General features: G+C 43.8%; 1 protein-coding gene across 1 annotated transcript in view; it reads left to right on the forward strand.

The window, feature by feature from the left end:
• Window positions 1–22511, forward strand: part of PDGFB (platelet derived growth factor subunit B) — a 41072-nt gene that overhangs the window by 16090 nt on the left and 2471 nt on the right. Inside the window, exons 3-6 of the mRNA XM_029590189.1 lie at window positions 11642–11734; window positions 12951–13150; window positions 19331–19472; window positions 20921–21106. Coding sequence (XP_029446049.1) covers window positions 11642–11734; window positions 12951–13150; window positions 19331–19472; window positions 20921–21075 — 590 coding nt within the window. The 3' untranslated portion in view covers window positions 21076–21106. The remainder of the gene's footprint in view (window positions 1–11641; window positions 11735–12950; window positions 13151–19330; window positions 19473–20920; window positions 21107–22511) is intronic.

The following is a 22511-nucleotide window of genomic DNA, read 5'->3' on the forward strand; positions in this document are numbered from 1 at the left end:
AATCTGTAACAGAGAGTATAATGTTCATTCTGAGACTATTAAAAAGGGTATAATGTTTTCTAGTCAAAGCTATAAATTTTGACAAAGAATTAAATGTTCAATGTAGGAACTACATTGAGTAATGTCTTTATCCCAGTGTTTCCCAACCGTCTCCTGGAGGCGAACCGAATCAGTTGGTTTTTCAGGATATCCATAATGAATATGCATGAGATAGATTTGCTTACAGTGAAGACCTATCATATGCAAATTTATCTCATGCATATTCATTGTGGCAAACCTGAAAATCTGACTGAATAGGTATACCTCCAGGAAAGCTTTGGGAATCACTGCTTTATCCTTTATGAGGGTATTTTCCAGCAGTCCACATAAGGTTAAGTTTGTGAGTACAAAGTATCAGCAGACTTCAGCTCAAATTTTCAAAGTGGACTTAAGCACTTAAATATACTTTGAAAATTTCCGGATTGTGCCAGTACACACATGCACATACTCGCAGGAAGTTACACCTGCTCCTGAGCAAGTATAAGTTTCTGCCTGTATGTTTACTCACCAACTTTCAAAAATCGAAAATATGCACGTAACTGCTTTCCCTTCTCCAATTCCGCCCCCTGGAACACCTACCACAAGTGGAGGGAAAAATACGTGTAGTTGAGTTACATATGTATTTTTCTCCACACAACCCCATGTATAAGTTTCAAAAGACGATTTACATGCATAAACTGGATTTAAGCACATAAAATGTTTTAAAAATTACCCCTTTTAAATATTAAAATTATTATGGCATCTGCTGGTGAACTGGAAGAACCCAGTTGCTGAGGCAATTTAATAATTTGCTGAGGATAGGTGAAGTCTCAGATATACATTTTCTATAAAAATCTAAGTGAAATCCATCAGGACCCAGAGCCTTTCCCAATGGATAAGGCTTGAATTGCCCTATGCACTTCAGGTATTGCAATAGGGGCTATCAGAGCATCTTGGAGGGCTGGTGGTACAACAAGTTGATCCAGTTGATTATGAAATAAATCTGGGAACCAACCTATCTTGTCATCATGAGCATAGTGGAGAGAAGAAAACTTTTTAGAAATAAAGCAACATCGGGCAGATGGCATTTCATATTACTAAACATAGTAACATAGTAAATGTTGGCAGATATGGACCAAAATGGTCCATTTAGTCTGCCCAGCAAGTTTTTATTTAGAGTAGTAACTGCTGCTCCATGCAAGTTATTTCCATACCTTCTGTTTAGGGTAGTAATTGCTGCTCCGTGCAGGTAACCCCCAAGCCTTCTGTTAAGGGTAGTAACTGCCTCTTCATGCAAATTACCTCCAAGCCTTCTGTTAACTTGTCTCTGATCCCACAAATTGAAAAACTCAAGATATCTTTCTTCACAGCACATGCCAAAAGGGACCCAGTTGTATTACCATGTGCATAAAATTTCGGCCATGTCAACACAATTGAAAAAGCAATCTGAGACATCTGAACAGTTATTCTATCTAGCAAGCATTAAAGCTGTTAGTGTATTATTTTTTGTGTTTGACTTCAATTTCCAAGATAAGGGGAATCAAGGAATGCTGGCTGTTTTCTAAGTTTTGGAAGCTGATTCATATGGCCTATAAACATTCCTCTTATAATTGCCTTCTGAGTATCCCATTTTAGGTTGGGATTACATTCAGAAGAAGGGTTGGGATTACATTCAGAAGAAGGGATTGGCCACTTTTGGAAGCAGAATGCTGGGCTTGATGGACCCTTGGTCTGACCCAGTATGGCATTTTCTTATGTTCTTATGTATATACCGAAGTCAAGACAGTATTCTCAAGAATCCCATGAAGAATTATCATAGTTGGACAGCACTGTAAAAAAAGTTATGAAAAAAGCTATTCTGGCCTGTATTGGATCCATACATATTGATTGGCATAAACTGTCTTGCTGAGAAGAATGGCCATGCTAGAAGGCAAAAGTAATAGAAAGACTTGTGAATCATTAGACTGACTCATAGGAGTATAAGATGCAGAGCAAATTTGGCCTATGCAATTTGTATGTAAATTGAGAGTGCTATGCTTGAAATAAGAGCATTTCTTGTAAACCGCGACTTGATGCCTTTTTGTTTTCAGAATAACCTAGTTCTTTTCAGAAGAAATGCTGTGCACATTTAAGCAGATAATATTCGACCTAGAAGTTGTATCAACCTAGGCTGTGCAGGGAAGAGGGATTCAGTTTTGTAAGGAACTGGTCAATCTTTTGGAGATAGGGGAGTCTTTTCCAAAAGGACAAGGCTACACCTTAAACGTGTTGGAACTAGGCTGCTGTCGCTAACCTTTAAAAAGGTGATAGAGCAACTTTTAAACTAGAACAAGGGGGAAAGCTGACAGTCACTCAGTAGCTCATGATTCGGAGGGAGGTATCTTCAAAGGATATTAACGAAATGGTAGCGATAGGGCACCCCAACACAGAGGTTCCAATAAAAGCAAAAGTAGTCCTTGTGCCTATAAATAAAAAATCACCTGAGTTAAAAGATTCCAAATTATCCCTGTCATCTGAAAAACAGGTTGTTAATACAAATAAAAAAAAACCATACTTTAAAATGTCTGAATGCCAATGTCAGAAATCTAAGAAGATGGGAGAGTTAGAGTGTATGGCACTGAATGAAGAGGTAGATATAATTGGCATTTCATGGACTTGTTGGAAGGAGGATAACCAATGGGCAATTTGTACCCTATACCAGGGTACAAAATATGCCACAATGATAGGGTTAATCAACTTGGGGGTGGGGTGGCACTTTATATTAGGGATGGCATAGAGACCAACAGGATAAAGATCCTGCATGAGACTAAATGCACAGTAGAATCTTTATGGGTAGAAAACCCATGCGGGTTGGAGATGATTCTGGAGCATCTATCCTCATCCATCAAACCACTCCAGATGCTCATCCATCAAACCACTCCAGATGCTCCAGAATGTGGCAGCCAGAATCTTGACTAATTCCAGAAGAAGAGACCACATCTCTCCCATTCTAATAAATCTTCACTGGCTGCCAATACACTACAGAATCCTACACAAGTCATTCACTATCATCCATAAATCCATCCACTCCCTAGCCCCCCTCAACCTCCAAATCCCCCTCAGACTTCATTCATCATCCAGACCCATCAGAGAAGCATACAAAGGTTCACTGACTGTTCCCCCAATTAAAGCGACACACCCTATCACACTCAGAGACCGGGCCTTCTGTACAGCGGGCCCTGCTCTTTGGAATTCCTTACAACCTGATCTCAGACTTGAACCTTGCCTGCTAACGTTCAGAAAAAGGCTTAAGACTTGGCTATTTAAACAAGCCTTTCCCGAGTCTAATATCCAAGGAGAGATCCTACGACACGCGAACCCTAAAGACTCTACCACCCATTGAGACCTAACGGGACAATGTAAATATTAACCACAAAGAGACATTACTGCACAATGTTAATAATCTACCTCTGTAAAGTTTATATTTATTCCTATCTATTCTTATCTCCTTCATTCCCCAGTTTCAACGACCTTGTTATATTGTAACTTTTTTGCTTCTTCTGCACTGGTTAAATGAACAAAGTTTTCACTCCCCTGTTATCTGTAAACCGGCATGATATGATTGTATCATGAATGCCGGTATAGAAAAGCCTTAAATAATAATAATAATAATAATGATGATTCTAGCAACAGAATTATACTACTGTCCACCTAGTCAAAATGATAAGACAGGTGATGCTAAGAGAAATAAGGGAAGCTAACCAATTTGGTAGTGCAGTAATAATGGGAGATTTCAATTACCCCATTATTGACTGGGTGAATGTAACATCAGGACATGCTAGAGACATAAAATTCCTGGATGGAATAAACGACTGCTTCATGGAGCAATTTGTTCAAGAACCAACGAGAGAGGGAGCTATTTTAGATCTAATTCTTAGTGAAATGCAGGATGTGGTGAAAGAGATAACAGTGGTGGGGCCACTTGACAATAGTGATTATAACACAAAACTTTCAAAAGGGAGACTTTGATAAAATGAGGAAAATAGAAAAAAAACTGAAAGGTGCAGCTACAAAGGTTAAGAGTATACAACAGGCATGGACATTGTTAAAATATACCGTCTTAGAAGTGCAGTCCAGATGTATTCCACGCATTAAGAAAGGTAGAAGGAAGGCCAAACAACTGCCGGCTTGGTTAAAAGGTGAAGTAAAGATGCTATTTTAGCCAAAAAAAAGTCCTTAAAAAATTGGAAGAAGGATCCATCTGAAGAAAACAGGAAAAAGCATAAGCATGGGCAAGTTAAATGTAAACATTGATAAGACAGATTAAGAGAGAATTTGAAAAGAAGCTGGCTGTAAAGACAAAAACTCATAATAAAAACTTTAAAAAATATATCCAAAGCAGGAAGCCTGCTAAGGTCCATTAGATGATCAAGGGGTTAAAGGGGCACTTAAGGAAGTAAGGCCATCATGGAAAGACTAAATTAATTCTTTGCTTCGGTGTTTACAAATGAAGGTGTTGGGGAGATACCGGTTCCAGAGATGGTTTTCAAGGGTGACGTTTCAGATGAACTGAGCCAAATCACGGTGAATGTGAAAGATGTAGGAGGCCAGATTGACAAACTGAAGAGTAGCAAATTGCCTGGACCAGATGGTATATGCCCCAGGGTTCTGAAAGAACTGAAACATGAAATTTCAGATTTATTACTAGCAATTTGTAACCTATCATTAAAACCATCTATTGTATCTGAAGACTGGAAGGTGGCCAGTGTAACCCTGATATTTAAAAAGGGCTCCAAGGGTGATCCAGGAAACTATAGACCTGTGAGCCTGACTTCAGTGCTGGGAAAAATTGGAGAAAATATTTTAAAGAACAAAATCACAGAATATATAGATAGACATGGTTTAATAGGACACAGCCAGCATGGATTTATCCAAGGGAAGTCTTGCCTCACAAATCTGCTACATTTTTGTGAAGAGTTTAATAAACATGAGGATTAAGATGAGCCAGAAAATGTAATATATTTCGATTTTCAAAAGGAGTTTGACAAAGTCTCTCATGAGAGGCTCCTAAGAAAATTGTAAAAAGTCATGGAATAGGAGGCAATGTACTTTTGTGTATTGCTGACTGGTTAAAATATAGGAAACAGAGAGTAGGATTAAATAGTCAGTTTTTTCAGTGGAGAGAGGTAAACTGTGGCATGAATATAGGGAAAACTAACCCATGTTGTAGTTACACAATGTTAGGTTTCATGTTATGAATTACCACCCACGATAGAAATCTAGGCGTCATAGTGGATAACACATTGAAATCATCAGTTCAGTGTGCTGCGGCAGTCAAAAAAGCAAACAGAATGTTAGGAATTATTAGAAAGGGAATGGTGAATAAAACGGAAAATGTCATAATGCCTCTGTATCGCACCTTGAATACTGTGTACAGTTCTGGTCGCTGCATCTCAAAAAAGATTTAGTTGCACTGGAGAAGGTACAGAGAAGAGCAACCAAAATGATAAAAGGGCATAGAACGGCTCCCCTATGAGGAAAGGCTAAAGAGGTTAGGATAGTTCAACGTGGAGAGCATATAGCTGAAGAGGGATATGATGGACATCTACAAAATCATAAGAGGACTAGAACGGGTAGATGTGAATCGGTTATTTACTCTTTCAGATAATACAAGAACTAGGGGGCATTCCATGAAATTAGCAAGTAGCAAATTTAAAACTAATCGGAGAAAGTTCTTTTTCACACAATGCACAATGAAGCTCTGGAATTCGTTGCCAGAGGGTGTAGTTAGGGCAGTTAGCTTAACTGGGTTTGTAAAAGGTTTGGATAAGTTCCTGGAGGAGAAGTCCATAAACTGCTATTAGTCAGGTTGGCACCTATATTGTGTCTAGTTTGATATAGCCCTTAAAACTCTGTAGCAGGTAATAAAAATGTATTGCTTATAATGTGATGGCAGTACAGGGCTGGTGCCATAGGAAAACCTATGGTCATGCACTCTCCTCCCCCAACTTACCTCCAGCCCAGTGCTCCCTTCATTGCTGGTATTGGCTCTGGCACAGCACTCCCTTGGGCCTCGTGCTGGTGGGATTTTGCCGCCCCCAGCATTCTGGTGCTCTAGGCCAGTGGTTCTCAACCTTTTTTTGGCCGGGACACACCTGACAGATGATTCTCACATGCGTGACACACTGAACACGTGACCAACACGGGGCTAAAAGTAAACATGCACTCTGCATCCACAGGAATCCCCTCAACCCCCAGCAATGAGTGCAGAGCAGATCTAGGGCATTACCCTGTACAACTCGCCATACAAAAAAGATATTCTGGTTCTGATGACATCCCAGTAAAAGCAAAACAAACTCCTTTTACTACCAGGCACAATAGTCTTCCTTATGAAAAGGCAATAATTTACCACTAATGCATATCCTATTGAGAAAGCACAACAAATAAGAGTGATACAAATGCCTACATGCTAGTAAAATACCTCCCCTCGGTCACACACCCAGAACTGACCTTCACCAAGTACAGAAAAACCACCAATTATAAATATGGAGACAGAAACTGGAATGGAAAACCAAAAAAGCCACTCTGCATGCAGTGCGAACCTGGAGAAATGGAAAGAGAAATATGGCACCTAACAGACTGTCAGGATTTGCAATAATGCACACAAACTAACCCGCACAAAGTTACACCTGTATTATGGAACACGCTCAACAGTAACAACCCTATCTAAGAAATACAATTATTAAACCAGGCCCTAAACACTAATACATTTCCTTTTGGGAAAACAGAATAAGCCAAGCTGCTATAGAGCCCCACACAGAAATAATTGTAAAGCTATACAAAAAATGTTACAAAACAGCTGCTGAACAGAATAATATCCAACAATTAAAAACGCATAAAAATTATTAAAACATGTCCAAATATCAATAAAATATTTCAAAACAGCAGACCGCATAATACTCAATAATTAAAATGGCAGTCAATCAAGAAAAATACATTTAAAAAGCCACCTTTACTTACCCTCTCCAGCAACTCTCCTACTCCTCTTCCTTAGCGCCCACAACCAGTCACTCACACACACACACACACACACACACACCCCAATTAGACCCCATGACCAGTCTCGGTTTCTCTCACACCAGTCATCTTCCTGACCAGTCTCTCTTTCTCACACAGAAACACATCACCTTCCTGACCAGTCTCTCTCTCAATCACACTCATGCTTTCTTATATACAAGCTCTCAATCACACATAATTGCTTTCGCATCCATTCACACCAGCTCTCACCCAGGCACTGATTCACACCCACAAGCTCTCACCCAGGCTTCCATTCACACCCACAAACACAAGCTCTCACCCAGGCATCCATTCACACCCACACACACAAGCTCTCACCCAGGCACCCATTCACACCCACAGACTCCATCTCTCATCCAGGCACTCATTCACACCCACACACATCATCTCTCACCCAGGCATCCATTCACACACACACATACATACACACACACACACACACAAGCTCTCACCCAAGCACTCATTCACACCCACACACACAAACTCTCACCAAAAACCTCTTCTTCCTTCACTGCAGGGATGGGCTTCAGTTCCACCGCGGCTTTATTCTGGCGGGCCTTTTTTCGCCGCCACAGGAATGGGCTCCCGTGGCCTCGGTCGGGGTCGGGTTTCCTCTTCACCGCCACAGGGATGAGCTCCCATGGCAGCTTTGCTTCATCGGAGTTCAACACTGCCATTCCTCCCACCCCTCCCCCGGGCTATGTGATGTCTGCCTCACCGGCCAATCAAAGGCTTCCTCACTTCTTCCTACTCCCACTGGCAGGTAGAAGGGAGGAGGTTTCTGATTGGCCTGCGTGGGGGCAGGCAGAATGAAGGAGGATTCCCATTGGGCAGTGGGGGTAGGAAGAAAGGAGGCTTCCAATTGGCCCGCGGGGGCTGGAAAAAGGGAGAAGGAAAGTACAATGGGGCAGTGGGACACCAGGAGACGTGACATAACTGCCGGTGCTTGGCGACACATTGGTGTGTTGCAACACACCGGTTGAGAATCGCTGCTCTAGGCAACCACCTAGTTTTCCCAATGGATGTTCCAGCCCTGTAGTGGTAGTACCAGACATCTGAATAAGAACATAAGAAAATGCCATACTGGGTCAGACCAAGGGTCCATCAAGCCCAGCATCCTGCTTCCAACAGTGGCCAATCCAGGCCATAAGAGCCTGGCAAGTACCCAAAAACTAAGTCTATTCCATGTAACCATTGCTAATGGCAGTGGCTATTCTCTAAGTGAACTTAATAGCAGGTAATGGACTTCTCCATGCCCTTCTCATTGAGACTGGGGAAGAAGCAGGTTAACATACACACGCTGGCCGAAAGAAACCAAAATGCACAAGAAAAGTAATCAAAACTGCCAAACACACCAGAAAAAAAGCACACAGAGGAGAAAAAGGAGGTTAAGAAACTCTCTGTTTGCGTTGTTCATTAAGCTCTGCAGCACCTCGAGTTGTTGCCAATAAAAACCAGAAGAGAGTGAAGAGGAGAGAAAACAGCATTGGTAGCTCGTGAAAGTCACCTTGCTAGGTGTCCCTTACATGAACAGTCCCAGATACATTTTTATACCTATTACTGATCTGTTTGCTTTGGTGACTTTTAAGCACACAGGATATAGTACTGCATAAAGGGCCAGATTTAAGATGATGGCGCCCATGGGCAGGGGACCGGGGGTGGGGCTGGGTGCTTCACCCCCAGACGTCAGAGAGCAGCAGGTGTACTAGTTTGTGAACGCCTTCAGAATTTGGCACCCGGGGCACATACCTATGTTGCCTTTTCCTAAATCCAGCCCTAATTGCATAGGAGAGGCCAAGTTCTTGAATTTATAGTTTGTTTGTTTTTTTAAATTCTTTGAATCCTTGCCTCTTGTGTTCTGCAGTTTCTAAGAAAAGACCTGGTAAAAGAAGATACATTGGCCATCATGCTCAATTCGCCATGCCACCGAACGAAGGCTTTGTCTTGCAGCCACATAATTATCGCGCACAGGCAGCTTCCTGGGCTGGGCGCCAGAACCAAAGCCTGAAGCGAGCGAGCTCCATATTAATGCGATTGTTTTTTATGTTCAGCCCGAGAGTGCTTAAGAATGATCTAGGAAGATAAAATGTTTCTCAGATCAGAATCTTTGATCCTGATTATCCTGATGTTTTTCTGACAGCTGCAGTTTCCCCGTGTCCTGTTGATCTTTTTCTGTGAGAAAATGTCACTGCCTATCTAACAGTTTTATGCTGGGCCTTGTTTTGTTTTGAATGTAATCCACTTCACAGTGGATTACATTCAGGTACTGTAGATATTTCTCTATCCCCACAATCTAAAGACCTGATTTGCTACGGCTTTTCTCTCATTCTGTGTCTAGGGGGAAAAATGCTTTGTAAATCAGGCACTATATTTGTATCTGAGGCAATAGAGGGGGAAGTGACTTGCCCATTGAGCAGCAGTGAGAGTTGTACACTGGCTTTCCTGGTTCATAGCCCACTTTTCTAACCACTAAGTCACTCCTCCACACAATAAAGCCTCTTCTCTCCTGTGCATATGATTCTGCTTCTCCCAAGCATGGATTATTAGAACATTTTTTTCATCAGGATTTCTAACTTTGAATTCATGTTAGCTGTAACGATCTTGTCTGATGGCTCGTCTAGCATTTTTTTTGGAAGGTATGCCTGGGGATCGGTGTTTCTGAAGAAAGAATCCAGTTTTTTTTTAGTCAGAATCTGAATCCTTGGGCTTGGCCAACTCTCTCTGCCTGCAGCTTTTATTCCAATCGCTGGGATTTGACTGCTTGCTCTTCCCACCAGGCGGAGGATTAATCCCTCCCTGCTTCTTTTAACCATCATTTCTATTTATTTTTTATTTATTTAAAATGACTTATTAGCCACTCCCTCCAGAGCTTGGGGCGGCGGTACATAAAAGCACGTACAAAAATACATCATTACGTACAACAGACTAACAGATTATGCACTGCTGATGCGTGCTATCGCCCTGAACACGTTTGTTTATTCAGCAAAAGGATTCAGAAGGCTAAATTAAACACGGAATGCCAGGGAAGCTTCTGGGAGCCACCGCAGCTGCCGTTGCTCAGGGCGTCACATGACAGCTTCCCAACGAGTTAGCTCTTAAACCTTTGCCAACTTGTTCAGCTGACCGCTTTGAAGATAATGTGGTGCCCGTGCTTGGCGCGGCGCCATCAGATGCTGCTTTGCCATGGGGCAGCCATCAGCACCTTATGAGTTGGCTGTAACGAAGCATTTTGATGCTCAGTTGCCCGATGCTGCTCCTGATGCTAGACTTTATTTCCCCCCCCCCCGTTACTTGTATGGTTTATAGGTGATGAATGCACACCGATATATCAACTCTGATGACGTAGTGGGGGGGAGGGATAAGTTTTGAAATAACACGCATGCTTGTTTTGAAAGATACCTGAAACGATGCGATGTGGGTTTCATCTCCAGCCACCAGATAAGTATGGAATACAGAATCAATGCCCGTTAGAAATTCCTCCCCTCGCTCACTGAGAATCAAATGCATCTGTGAGCGGAGAGTAGCAAAGCCGTGAGCCGATGGGACTACCTCTGTGCATTCCGGGGGGTGATTTTCAAAATGGTGCAGCCACTTGCAACAAAGCCAGTGGGAAATGTTACCCACGACTTTGCAATGGTTCTGATATGCGCACTTTCCCTTTGAAAGCTACCTCAGGGACACGGATAAATACCTGCAGAGATTTGCACCTGCTTTTTCTACAGATATTTTTTTTCCCTGCAAAACGGCTTGCCTGGTTTTGCAAATGTAAAACTACATACAGTGAGGTCCATATTCAGAAACAGACCGGATAGAAACTTGGAAGCATATTCAGTAGTGCAGTTGCAATACTGAAATCAGCTGGCTCTTTGGCCCGACCAGACTTGGCCAGCTGTGTCATCTGGCTAACTCTGAATACCGGAGTTAGGTGGTTAACTTAGTTGGCTAATTCAGTTCCTCCCAGTTATGCCCCAGAACGCCTTGTAACTTAGCCGGTTAAATTCTAGGCCTCTAACTTACTAGCTGGCTAGAATTCAGCCAGACAAGTGCCCAAATAATTATTTAGCTGGCTAACGACTCAGTTAGCTGGCTAAGTATTTTTTAATATGGACTCGTTGTTACCCCTCCAACCCCTGACCTAACTCTGCCTCTGAGCCTACCTACTTCTCCCCTGGGTAATAGTATGCATGTTGTTCTCTGTGCCTACTTCCACCTGCATACAGGGGGGGCAGTTTCCAGGCAGATGAGTTACCCGGATAAAAGGCTCTTGAAAATTGCCCTCTCTATGAATTGCCACTTGTGCAGCTGTCTTGGTCCATCCGTTGCTGTCGGTGTGCCTTTGGTATTAGCAGTCTCTGAGAAAGTAGCTGGCTCAGCATTGTCCTTCATGTGCAGTGAGTGAGAGGTAGCCCTGTTGTGTCACTGTTGTCCAGTTCTTGAATGTAATCCTTTCCTGGAAGCTTTTTCACATCCAGTGATTACTGAGCCCATGCTTGGAACACAGATCTCTCAGTGCTTTGACGTACGGATGATGATGTGATACAAATCTCCAGCTTCTTTTCTGTTACAGAGAACGAGGACAATCATTTGGACCTAGGCTTAAACTCAACGAGAAGTAGTTCCAGCCAGAACAGAACAGTATCACGAATCAGACGCAGTTTAGGTAGGTGCACAGTCCCCTCTGCCCTTCAAAGTCTTTTCATATGTGTGTAAATTTGTATTTTGTGTCTTTAATAATAACATTTCAAGTAGTACATTTTACACCTTAGCAAAATGAAACTCTGATAGTGGTAGATGAGGGGCTTCTCTCTCTACAAGTACACTCCAGCACACACACACACAGATACACACATATAGACACACACACACACACACACCCCTACCTCTGACCTGCAGGCACCCTGTGATTCCAGAACTGAGCCCCACCCCCAGGGTACAACTCTGCCAATGACCCCGAATGCTGATCTGCTACACCCTCTGCTATTCCAGTACTGGGAGGGAACACACAGCTCTGCTAATGCACCTCAATCCTGCAGCTCCCTCTGCTATCTATTTATTTTTAAAGATTTATCACCCAGAGGGTTATAAAGCTCAAACAAAAACAACATGCATATAAAACATAAGTAGCAATTTCACAGAGAAAGAACAAAGTTATCAGTGAGGCAACAAAAAGAGTCAGAGAGAGACAGTATTGGCAACATGAAATCATCTATCGGCGTCGACTCTTTCAAATAACAGAAGCCAAGGAGAAGTCCAATGTAAAAGGTGTCAGGAACGTACATCTAGTCTGTTAAATCGAAAACGTTTCTAAAGAGAAAATGTTTTTTTAAACACCTGTGCATCGATCATTGTACAAAGCTGCTCGGGCAATGAATTCCAGAATAGAGGCCCAGCGACTGAAAATGCCCAGTCATGTTTTTCAACGAGATGTACAGTTTGGGCAGAAGGTACCTCCAGCAGACCCCTGCAGCAGATATTAGGGATCTGAAAGGGATATAAATAGGTAATATAGAACCAGGCCAGGGTGCATTGACGTTGTTCAACAGTTTATGAGCATGGCAAATTTGAATTTCACCTGCCATTCAACAGGAAGCCAGTGTAGTGTGCAAAGCACTAATGTTATGTGATCCCTTACACTGACTCCTAGCAAGAGCATGTCAGATACTGACTTCATCTCATTACAGCAATGCAGTATAATTTGCATTTTGAATGTTTTTAATTTTCTAGCAGGCTTTCAATCTCTGCATGTCGCGCCCCCCCCCCCCCCTCATGTGTTCATCTATCCCCTCCACCTTTTTTTTTTTTTTATACTGTAAATCTCACAGAATCACATGATAACCACCAGGTCACATGACTGTATCTGTTTGTTTGCCCTTCAGTCGCAGGAGCTAAGCCAGCGGTGATTGCAGAGTGCAAGACCCGGACAGAGGTGTTCGAGATTTCACGGGGCTTGGTGGACCCCACTAACGCCAACTTCGTGGTGTGGCCGCCGTGCGTGGAGGTTGAGCGCTGCTCAGGCTGTTGCAATACCAAGACCATGCGCTGTACACCTTCCCGTGTCCAGCTGAGGCACGTCCAGGTATGGCAGGGAGCATATGGCTTCATGCTGGAACCTGTTTGTGTTCTGCTGGTTACCTTCCTTGCTGCTTACTTGTCTTCATTTCTTTTTTTTTTTTTTTTTAATTTTATTTTTATTCAACTTTAGAATATTATAATATTACATTATAAATTTGAATACAGGCATTTAAAGCAATTACATAATTCTGTAATAACCGCTACCCTGAAATAAATTGCCTGTTCTTATTATAGGAAATCCACAAGCTATTTATGACGGAAATCAGGCAGTCCAACAGATATAAACTATATTGTTTATCCAAAAGAAAAGAGAGTACACTGAGTCTTAACTGAGTACATGCTTCTAACCGCTAATCTGTGCTAACTGGGGTGTGGGAGCTCAAGAACTTCTGAAGCTGAGATACTTCATAAAAAACATATTTGTGGTTTGAAAAAAAGATCTCACATCGACAAGGAAACTTTACAATCATTTTAGCAGCAATTGCTTTTACGTCAGATCTAAGGCTCAAGAAACTTTTCCTTCTGGTCTGCGTTGACCTAGACAGATCCGGGTATATCCAAATCTTTTGCCCTAAAAATAATTGGTGTCTCTGTTTCAAAAATAATCTTAGGACAGAGTCCCTATCAGTTGTAAAAACAAAGGACACTAACATAGTGGCCCTTGTTTTTATTTCCGTATCGGTTAATATCTCTAAAACCTCAGAGACACCAAGGGGGTCATTTTCAAAGGAGTTACGCATGTAAATGTGACATACTATCGTAGCAATTTTCAAAAGCTATTTACTCGAGTAAAGTGCACTTACTTGAGTAAATCCTATGGACAATTCAATGGCATATATTGTAGCAATTTTGAAAAGCCCACTTACTTGAGTAAAGTGTATTTACTCGAGCAAAAACCAGTTTTGCTCGAGTAAATGCTTTTTAAAATCAGGCCCCAATTGAATTATCAGTTACTCCTTGTTCCTCTAAGTTACCAGGAACAGGTTTTACTGGTAAATAATAAATTCTTGAAGTTATTGCTAAATTCTTTTCTGGCATCTTCAAAACATTCACTAGATATCTATTAAACATTTCCTTAGCTGATGTTAACCTAATCATTGGAAAATTTAGAACCCTGAGATTCAAGTATTTAATTGAATTTTCCAGATATGCAATTTTCTTATCATTTATCAACTCAGATCTAACGTATTTTTGTTGAAATACCTCCACTTGTTCTAAACGTTTTTCAGTTTTTATTATACTTGTTTTATTCAGGGTTACTAAATTTTCTAAGCAAGGAAAAACTCTGCTGTGTTCTACCAACATTTTGAATAAGATCCACAATTGCTTTCTCGAGAGACTTTATGGCTGACCACAGTACCCCCATAGTTATCTCTGGCATTTCAGATGGTAGAATTATTTTCAGCTCTTGCTTGGGCCCCCCATTCCCCCCCCCCCCCCCCAGATTGCTGTCCACTCATTCCTGTAGCTAGTACCGGCAATATTGATTTTCCAGGGCTATCTGCCCCCAATAAAGAGTCCCACTGTTCCTGGTTTAACTGCACAGGTGGTGAGGGAGTGTTAGGAGCTCCGGGGCTAAGCGAGATTGTCTCAGCCTGAGGTACTGGCTCCCGCTCCAAGTCAGATACCACTGCGGCCCTGACCTCCGGATTCATTCCCAGTGTCGGGGCAAAGAACGTAGATATTCTTGGTTGAGAGAGCACTGGATCAGAAGTAGATGTTAATATTTCCCTGAACCTAGTCTTTCTTTTGGTGTGGGGCATACCTCAATAAGATTAACCCCCACCTCAGGGTATAGGTATTTATTCAAGGTATAGAGTATGAACGTATCTTTGCCTCTGGCTCTCACTTTGCAAGTTAATAGCTCGTGGTTACTTGTCTTAATTTCAAGTTAGTTTTCCATCTTAAGTAAGGCCTGTCTGTTAGCCCCGTAGAGTAAAAGTCCAACGCTGGACTCCGGGACATTCACATCTCAAGACCTGTTTGGAAGTGAATTAACTGATATTATGTAATCTATATTGACATATGGTGGCATGCCACTTCCCGATAAACCACAAACCTAGATGTTTCTCTACTGTCTTATGACCCACTGCCTATTGTATTATCGCCATTTGAATGCAGTTTTTGAGGGTATTTTTTTTTTTTTTTTTTTGTGGACAAGCTGGTCCTGGCTTGACCAGTTCCTGAAATGCATTGGCCTGGGCTATAATTTTGGCTGGTAAGAGAAACAGAAGTAATGCGTCTGCTGGTCTGACCCCCCCCCCCCCCCCTTCCTCAGGTGGGGGAGTAAAGGGATGGGGGGGGCGGGATTTGGGAGCTCTGCATCATTGCTGAAATGACAGTTGCCAAATTAGGGGGGGGGGGAGTGCTTTGACAGTACTTCAGCCCATCAGAGAGTCACTGTACTTGACTGAATCACAGAGAGCGGGGGAAACATGCAGCTCCTAACGCTAAAATCCATTTGCTGTAACTGTTTCTGTACCTAGGAGCCTGCTTTTTTTTTTTTTTTCTTTTCAACTGCATTAAAGCGGCTCTACTTAATTCCTCCTGTCTCATTACGTCGGACACATCGTTATGTAATTATACTCACTGGTAGCTGGCAGGCCAACGCACCGAGCTGTGCTTTCCTGGCAGCATTATGCATGCCCTGTCGCAGCCAGTCAACTTTTTATTGATTTACAGTTTCTTCGCCCAGGCTCCCCACTGCTCAGATATCACAAAAGAGGGGGTTATTAAAGGCCACACAAGTTCCCATTGTACTAGTTTGGCAAACGGGGGCGCAGGCCATGTTTCTTGTAGTGTTACGAGGTGTCGTCCTGCAGTGGTGGGGGTTAGAGGGCCAGTGAAGCCGGGCACCTCCTTAACGCATAACCAGCGCTTCTCCCGCCGTGCGCTTTCCTCAGTGCGTTCCTTCTCCATCTGACCCCACTGACCCATTCAGCTAATACTGACCCACTCAACACTTCCTGCCAGACGGTGGAGTGTAAAAATAAGTCACGGTCTGTTTGGAAGTTGATTTGGGCCTGGCAGTGATGGCATGCACGCGGCCTGTTTTTCAGGAAATTCCTTTGGGTTGGAAAAGCCGCAGCATGTGGGGGAAAGCATGCGGGAGGGCTGAGGGATGGAAGCAGGCTGTTTTTATGGAAAAAAAATGGAATGAAGGTTGCTGTAACGTTTGGAGAGATAACAGCTTGTTTTCAGTGTTTGTCCAGTGAATGGCCAGGAACATGTTGGAAGGGGTTTGTTTTTTTTTGTTTTTAACTTTTTAGGATAAGAGGGTAAAACATTAGAGAACGTCGTGCCTAAAAACTTGAGCAGTGCATGTGTGTTTGGTTTTGCCTCTGCGGCAGTTTCACAAAGATAACGTCAGTCTGCCAGGTTTGCTCTCACAAGTTACAGAGTCCAGAGATTGTTTGCACACCTTTCTGACTTCCCAACTTGTAAGCCTTTGTGAACTGGTGTTCAGGAACACATGGGCTCTTTAAGAATCCTACATTCCCTCAGCCACATGGTCTGGATTCAAGTGGTCTGTATTGATCCTGATGTCACAATTAACTTCCTGCCTACTCTGTGACCCAATCAAATACCAGGCACATATAATGTCATTGGTGACAGCTCCCAGGAGTACCAGCTGAGGGACTGCTTACTGACTTTTAAAAATAATGCTGGTGAAGTATTCTATTTTTTTTTTGTTTTACTTAACAAAGAGTGTTACTGTTTGCCACAGGTATTTGTGAAATACTGCAGTCAGGTCCTTAGGCTGAAGTTGTTTACTTGGGAAATCTCTGTGAAAACGTTTACAAATTAGAAAGTGGAGGTAGCCAACTTTTAAAATGTGCTTATTCCTTTAGAACAGGGCTGGGGAAACAAGAAGATGAAGGGCCGCATTAGCAATCATGAGCCCCTGAGCGTGGGGCGCTTGCATTAACTGTTTCTGGGGATATATGGGGTATTCCCTCACCCTTTATGCCCAATGACTAGGAGGGGATGGGGGGTGTCTTCATTTAGAGAGAGAGCTAAACAGCTGATCTTGGGGGAAGGGGAGGAGTGAGAGACCATGGCAGGAGATCTTGCTCTGATCCCACCAGCAACAGCTGATTCTAGGGAAAAGGGGCAGGAGGAGCGAGAGATGCGGTGGGAGCAAAGCCAGAGCTCTCGTCGCAAACAGCTGTGCCGGAGGTCTTGCACAGTCAAAATTGTAACCGAACCCATGCGCACAGCATGCAGAGGGGCAGCTTGAAGCAGAAGCCAAAAGAAAGGACAAAAAACCCCCCCCCTTGCAGACATATAAAGATTTGGCTGAATTTTGTGTTTGTGCCAACCTTGGGAGTTGCACAACAAATATTGCACCTTAGCATTCTGCATTGAAAATCAGCGTGCAAAAAAACAAACATCAGAAATGCCAAATAGAGATTTCTCATTGGCATGGTTCTCATTCGAGGCAGGATAGGCAGTGGGAGTAGATTTGTCTACGCTCTTGGTCTTTCCCCATACATTTTTTGCAAGCTAGAGGAGTGCTCGGATCATGTCGCATGGCAGCTCGTGCAGTTAAGGCGGGAAGATCATTTATGCAAAGGCATCGGGATTCTGTGTGAAACACCCTCGCCAGTATCCTTACCGAAAGATATCCCAACCTCATCTGTTCATATATTCAGTTTGGAAACTGGTGATTGGTGCTTGGGGCAATGATTTCTGGGTCAGCTCTGGGACGAGGACGATTGGATTTCATTGAAAGGAGGGTTAGAACTAAGAAATGAATCCCGAGACATGCATAGGAGGGATCAGAGGGGCTTTAGCGAGAACTCGAGAAAGCTGGCTTGGCATAGCAGGATGCCCTCCAGAGTGGAGCTGATATCAAGGCGAGAGAAGGACAGGTGCAAGGCTATATCTTTGCTGTTGCAGAGCCATTACAGCATCGTATGCAGGAAGGGATTCCCTCTTTCCCATAATAACACAATGGAATGCAGACTTAGATGAGAGAGGCTGGAAAGGAATCTGGAGGGCAGCACACAGTGCCCATTTGTGGTCGTAGAGCGGAGTTGATTATATAACCTGTTTATATAGGACATACAGGTGTCCCCTGTTCGTTGCCAAGATATCGCGCCCATCCTCTAGACAGCATTGAAGGGTCTGTGATGAAGAAGGATTCTGTTTCCATGTGTAGCAGACCTGTGTGTGGATTAAGGCTTTCTGGGGGGGGAAGCGGAGAAGGAGGTGGGGAAAATTTGTAAAAAAAAAAAAAGAGAGTGAGTTTCTCACTAGCATTGTGTCTATTGGAGCTTTCGGGGAGGATTCAAATCTGAATGTGTCCCAATGCAAGCCATGCAGTCAGCTGCAAGCTTCACAATAGGTACACTATGACAATCTCCACTGTGGATGGCACATTAGCACAAGTAAATACACAAGATTGCCTTAATAAAAACTTTTAACATATACATTACGGAATGATCTGGGGCGTTTGACACTATATGGGGAAGCTAGTGGGTCTATATGGGAAAATAAGCTATATCTGAATCTGGGAATACATGAAGGGTAAAGAAGCAATCTAACTTTAGAAGCTGAATAAAGCATTGAGAGGTGATAAAGTTAAAATTTCTGTACTGATGTAAGTTAAATGTATGCAATATTATTGCTGTATGCAATAATCCCATATGTAATATCAATCTTTATATGTAATCAACTAACACTCAAATCCCAAAACCACAATCCAACCTCATGACAATTTGCTTTGATGATATCTATTTATCCTTGTTTCACGATTCTGTAAACCGTTCTGATGGCGAAACCGAATGACGGTATACAAAACACGTTAAATAAATAAATAAATAAATAAACATGTACAGATCTGGTGCACAGATCCTAGCTGTAAGATGGATGCTGTGGGTGAAGTCTTAACTGTTCAATAAAACATTTTAAAACAAATGCTGCAGATCATTTCATCTGCACAAGTTTGAAATAGCACAGGGCTTGCTCAAAGCAGAAATCTGGCCATGTGGTTGCTTAATTTCTTGTCATTAAGAAACTTGGCCGCTTCCCACAGATTTCCTTCTGTATCTTTTCCTTAAGTGTCCTACGTGTGTTATTGACGACTGCCCCAGTGTCTGAAGCCCTGACTGTGCCTCTGGTTTAGCCTTGGCTCCCCCCCCTCCAAATTAAAGTTTCCTTCTTGCTTCTCCTGGAACAGGTGAATAAAATTGAGATTGTGCGCAGGAAGCACACCGTCCATAAGGTCGTGGTGACTCTGGAGGATCACCTGGAGTGCAGGTGTGAGGCTGTGGCAGCTGCTCCGCCGCAGGGCCAGAACGCAGAGTCCCCTGAAGTGCGAGGTAAGGTTCAGGCGTGCAGGTTTGCCGCTGCCCGCAGAGTGTGCTTGTGATGTCCGTGTTGCTTGTCTTCTGCCTCCGTCCCCTGTCTCTGATGCTTGAAAATGCAGCTGAAATCTGGTTAGGTGGGGGGGGGGGGGGGGGAGCTGGGGTTTTCGCTCTAACGACTCAGGGATGTTTTACAGTCCCGACTTCTCCCTCCTCCTTGCTGTACAGAATGGACTGAGTTGGCGATTCAGAGTGATAGCAGAATTTGTCATTTCCCCTAATTGTGTGTGCATCGTAATTGCCCTAGCTGATCTCCTCGGATAAGTTTCTCCAGCCAACTTTAGGACAGCTCTATGGCCCGACTTTGAATATGAGAGTTAGTCAGAAAACTTAGCCGGCTAACCTAACCCCTCCCAGAAATGCCCCCAGAATGCCCCTAAGTACGCAGTTAAATTGTAATCTGATAATGAGATATCCGGCTAAAGTGCAGCGGGTAAGTGGGGGAAATATTCAAAAGTCAGTATTTAGCCAAGATAACTTGTGAGTTATTCAACTAAGGGGCCGATACAGTAAAGTGCGCTCCAGCAGAGCGCACTGTTGGCCCGTGTTTGGCTGCGTGTTTTCGACGCGCTATTTTTACCCCTTATACAGTAAGGGGTAATAGGTCGAAAACACGCGGCCAAACCCCCTCCCCCCCCCCCCGAAACTAATAGCACCCGCAACATGCAAATGCATGTTGCGGGTGCTATTAGTCATTCCCGCGCGATACAGAAAGCAAAATGTGCAGCGAAGCCACACATTTTACTTTCAGAAATTAATGCCTGCCTAAAGGCAGGCATTAATTTTGGCCGGCACCAGGAAAGTGTACAGAAAAGCAGAAAAAACTGCTTTTCTGTACACCCTCCGACTTAATATCATAGCGATATTAAGTCGGAGGCCCCAAAAATAAAAACAAATTAAAAAAAAAAATTTAAATTCTGCCCGCGGCCCACAGGTTGGAAGACAGATGCTCAATTTAGCCGGCGTCCGTTTTCCAAACCCGTGGCTTCCAGCAGGTTCGAGAACCGGACGCCGGTAAAATTGAGCACCGGCTGTCAAACCCGCTGACAGCCGCCGCTTCTGTCAAAAAGGAGGCGCTAGGGACACTAGCGTGTCCCTAGCGCCTCCTTTTACCGCGGGCCCTCATTTACATATTTTTCTTTTCTGAATCACGCGCCCAGGAGAGTGGCCTGGGCGCGCGCCGTGAGAGCGGGCGCTCGCCGGCTCTCCCGCGGGCTTTTCTGTATTGGCCCGTAAATGCCTTTGGAAATGGACCTCTGTGTTTTGTTTTGTTTTGTTTTCGTAATGCGTTTAGTCGTAGGGTGCTTTGTTGACACATAAATAGTGTAAGGACAGTAATGGGAGGCGCTTTCTGTGGCCGTTGCTCACTTGTGTCTGCCTCTTCCTTTCTCCTGTTTTGTTAGGCCATTCTCCAGGGAACACCGGCCACCAGCCCCACATCCCGGCCGGACCCCCCCCGCTGAAGGAGCAAGCTTTCCTCCGACCACCCAAACGGAAACACCGAAAGTTTAAGTACGTCCCCGACAAGAAGATGCTGAAGGAGCTGCTCAGCACATAAGGGGGCACGAGCTGCAGCGGGGTACTGCCAGGTACGGGACAGGCTGGGATCGAATCGGGACACTTTCAGCAGCGCTGCGCACCTGTCACCTCAGAGCTCTCTCTCTATATTAGAAATGCGCTTGGGGATTTTGAAGTCCTGCTGTACAAATTCAAAAGACATTGGGCCTTATTCAAAGAGGATTTTTTTTCCCCCATTCCATGCCTAACGGTGGCAAGTGTGGTTCTTTCCATTGTCCTGTTATTTATTTACATTTTGGGAAGGGGGTAGGGGGCAACAGCCTGCTTACTGTCCATTTCTGGATTTTACAAGCTTTTCTCCCCTTCCTCCTATTTTCTCTCTCTCCCTCCCCCCTTCGCCCGGAGCCCGGCTATCACAGCGACGGTCCTTGGCTGAGAGGCACAGAGCTTGGCTCACCTAGGAGCCCGGGGGCAGGCGCAGTTTTGAGCCAGCCGATAGATATCTCTGATGTGCAATGGCTGGGATTTCCCTCCCCCCCTCCCTCCTCACTCCCTTTCTCCCCAGGATCGTGAACGCTGCCCCCTTGTGGCATCTCCAGCCCCATTTGGCCTGGAGAGCAGGAACTGGATCTAGGAACGGAAACCGGGTCTCCTGCGCATGGACGCATCCGACATTATCCTATCTGTGAAAGAACTGGTCGGACTAAAAGAGACAGGCGAACGTTAACACAGGAAACTCTTTCGGTGCTGCTCGGGGACTGCAGGGTCAGCAGTGTGAGAGCAGGACTGTCCCCCCCGGTCTTTTAATGTCAGAATCATTTTTTATCAAAAGAGAAGAGGCCTATAAACATGGAACCAAAAACCCCTGAAGCCCTGGTCTTTTAATGACATTTGAGTGTACACATGTGGGCCTCTGGTGTTGCACAGGGTTGGACTCTAGAACGCTCTTTACAAGCATTCTAGAAGCTCCTTTCTTCTTTGTCTTTCTTGCTTGCTCATCAAAGCAGCTCGGCCTAGCAGGTTGGAAGTGCTCACTCCAAGGCCGTCCTCTAGGCATCCTGAGATTTGTAGCTTGGGCCTTCCTTAAGGTAAAGCTGCACTTCCTCATTGAGAAAAAGACAAAGAAAAGAAGGTCCTTTAAGAAGTATATATTTTTCTCCAGATTTGCTACGCTCCCAAATGATAAGATAAGAAATACTGGCGTTTGTCAAAAAGAAAAAAGTAACTTTAAAATCATGCAAGTCACCAAGGGTCTTGTAGAACGTAGCCAGCTGTAGACATTCATCCTCCTGAAAACACTTTTGGCTTCACAGTAGCAGAGGAAAATCAGTCGTCCTAGAGTTATACCCGGATAAGCTATTTCAATGCCTTTCCCCTCCATTCTCCCCAAGGCAAGGCAAGCCAAAGAAGAATTAAGCTGGGTTTCTTACCCTAGTCAGTCCCGATGCTACCTGGGGGGCAGGGGTTACCATGCTT

The sequence above is a fragment of the Rhinatrema bivittatum genome, chromosome 2 (genome assembly GCF_901001135.1).
Source record: "Rhinatrema bivittatum chromosome 2, aRhiBiv1.1, whole genome shotgun sequence".
NCBI classification, from domain to species: Eukaryota; Metazoa; Chordata; class Amphibia; order Gymnophiona; family Rhinatrematidae; genus Rhinatrema; species Rhinatrema bivittatum.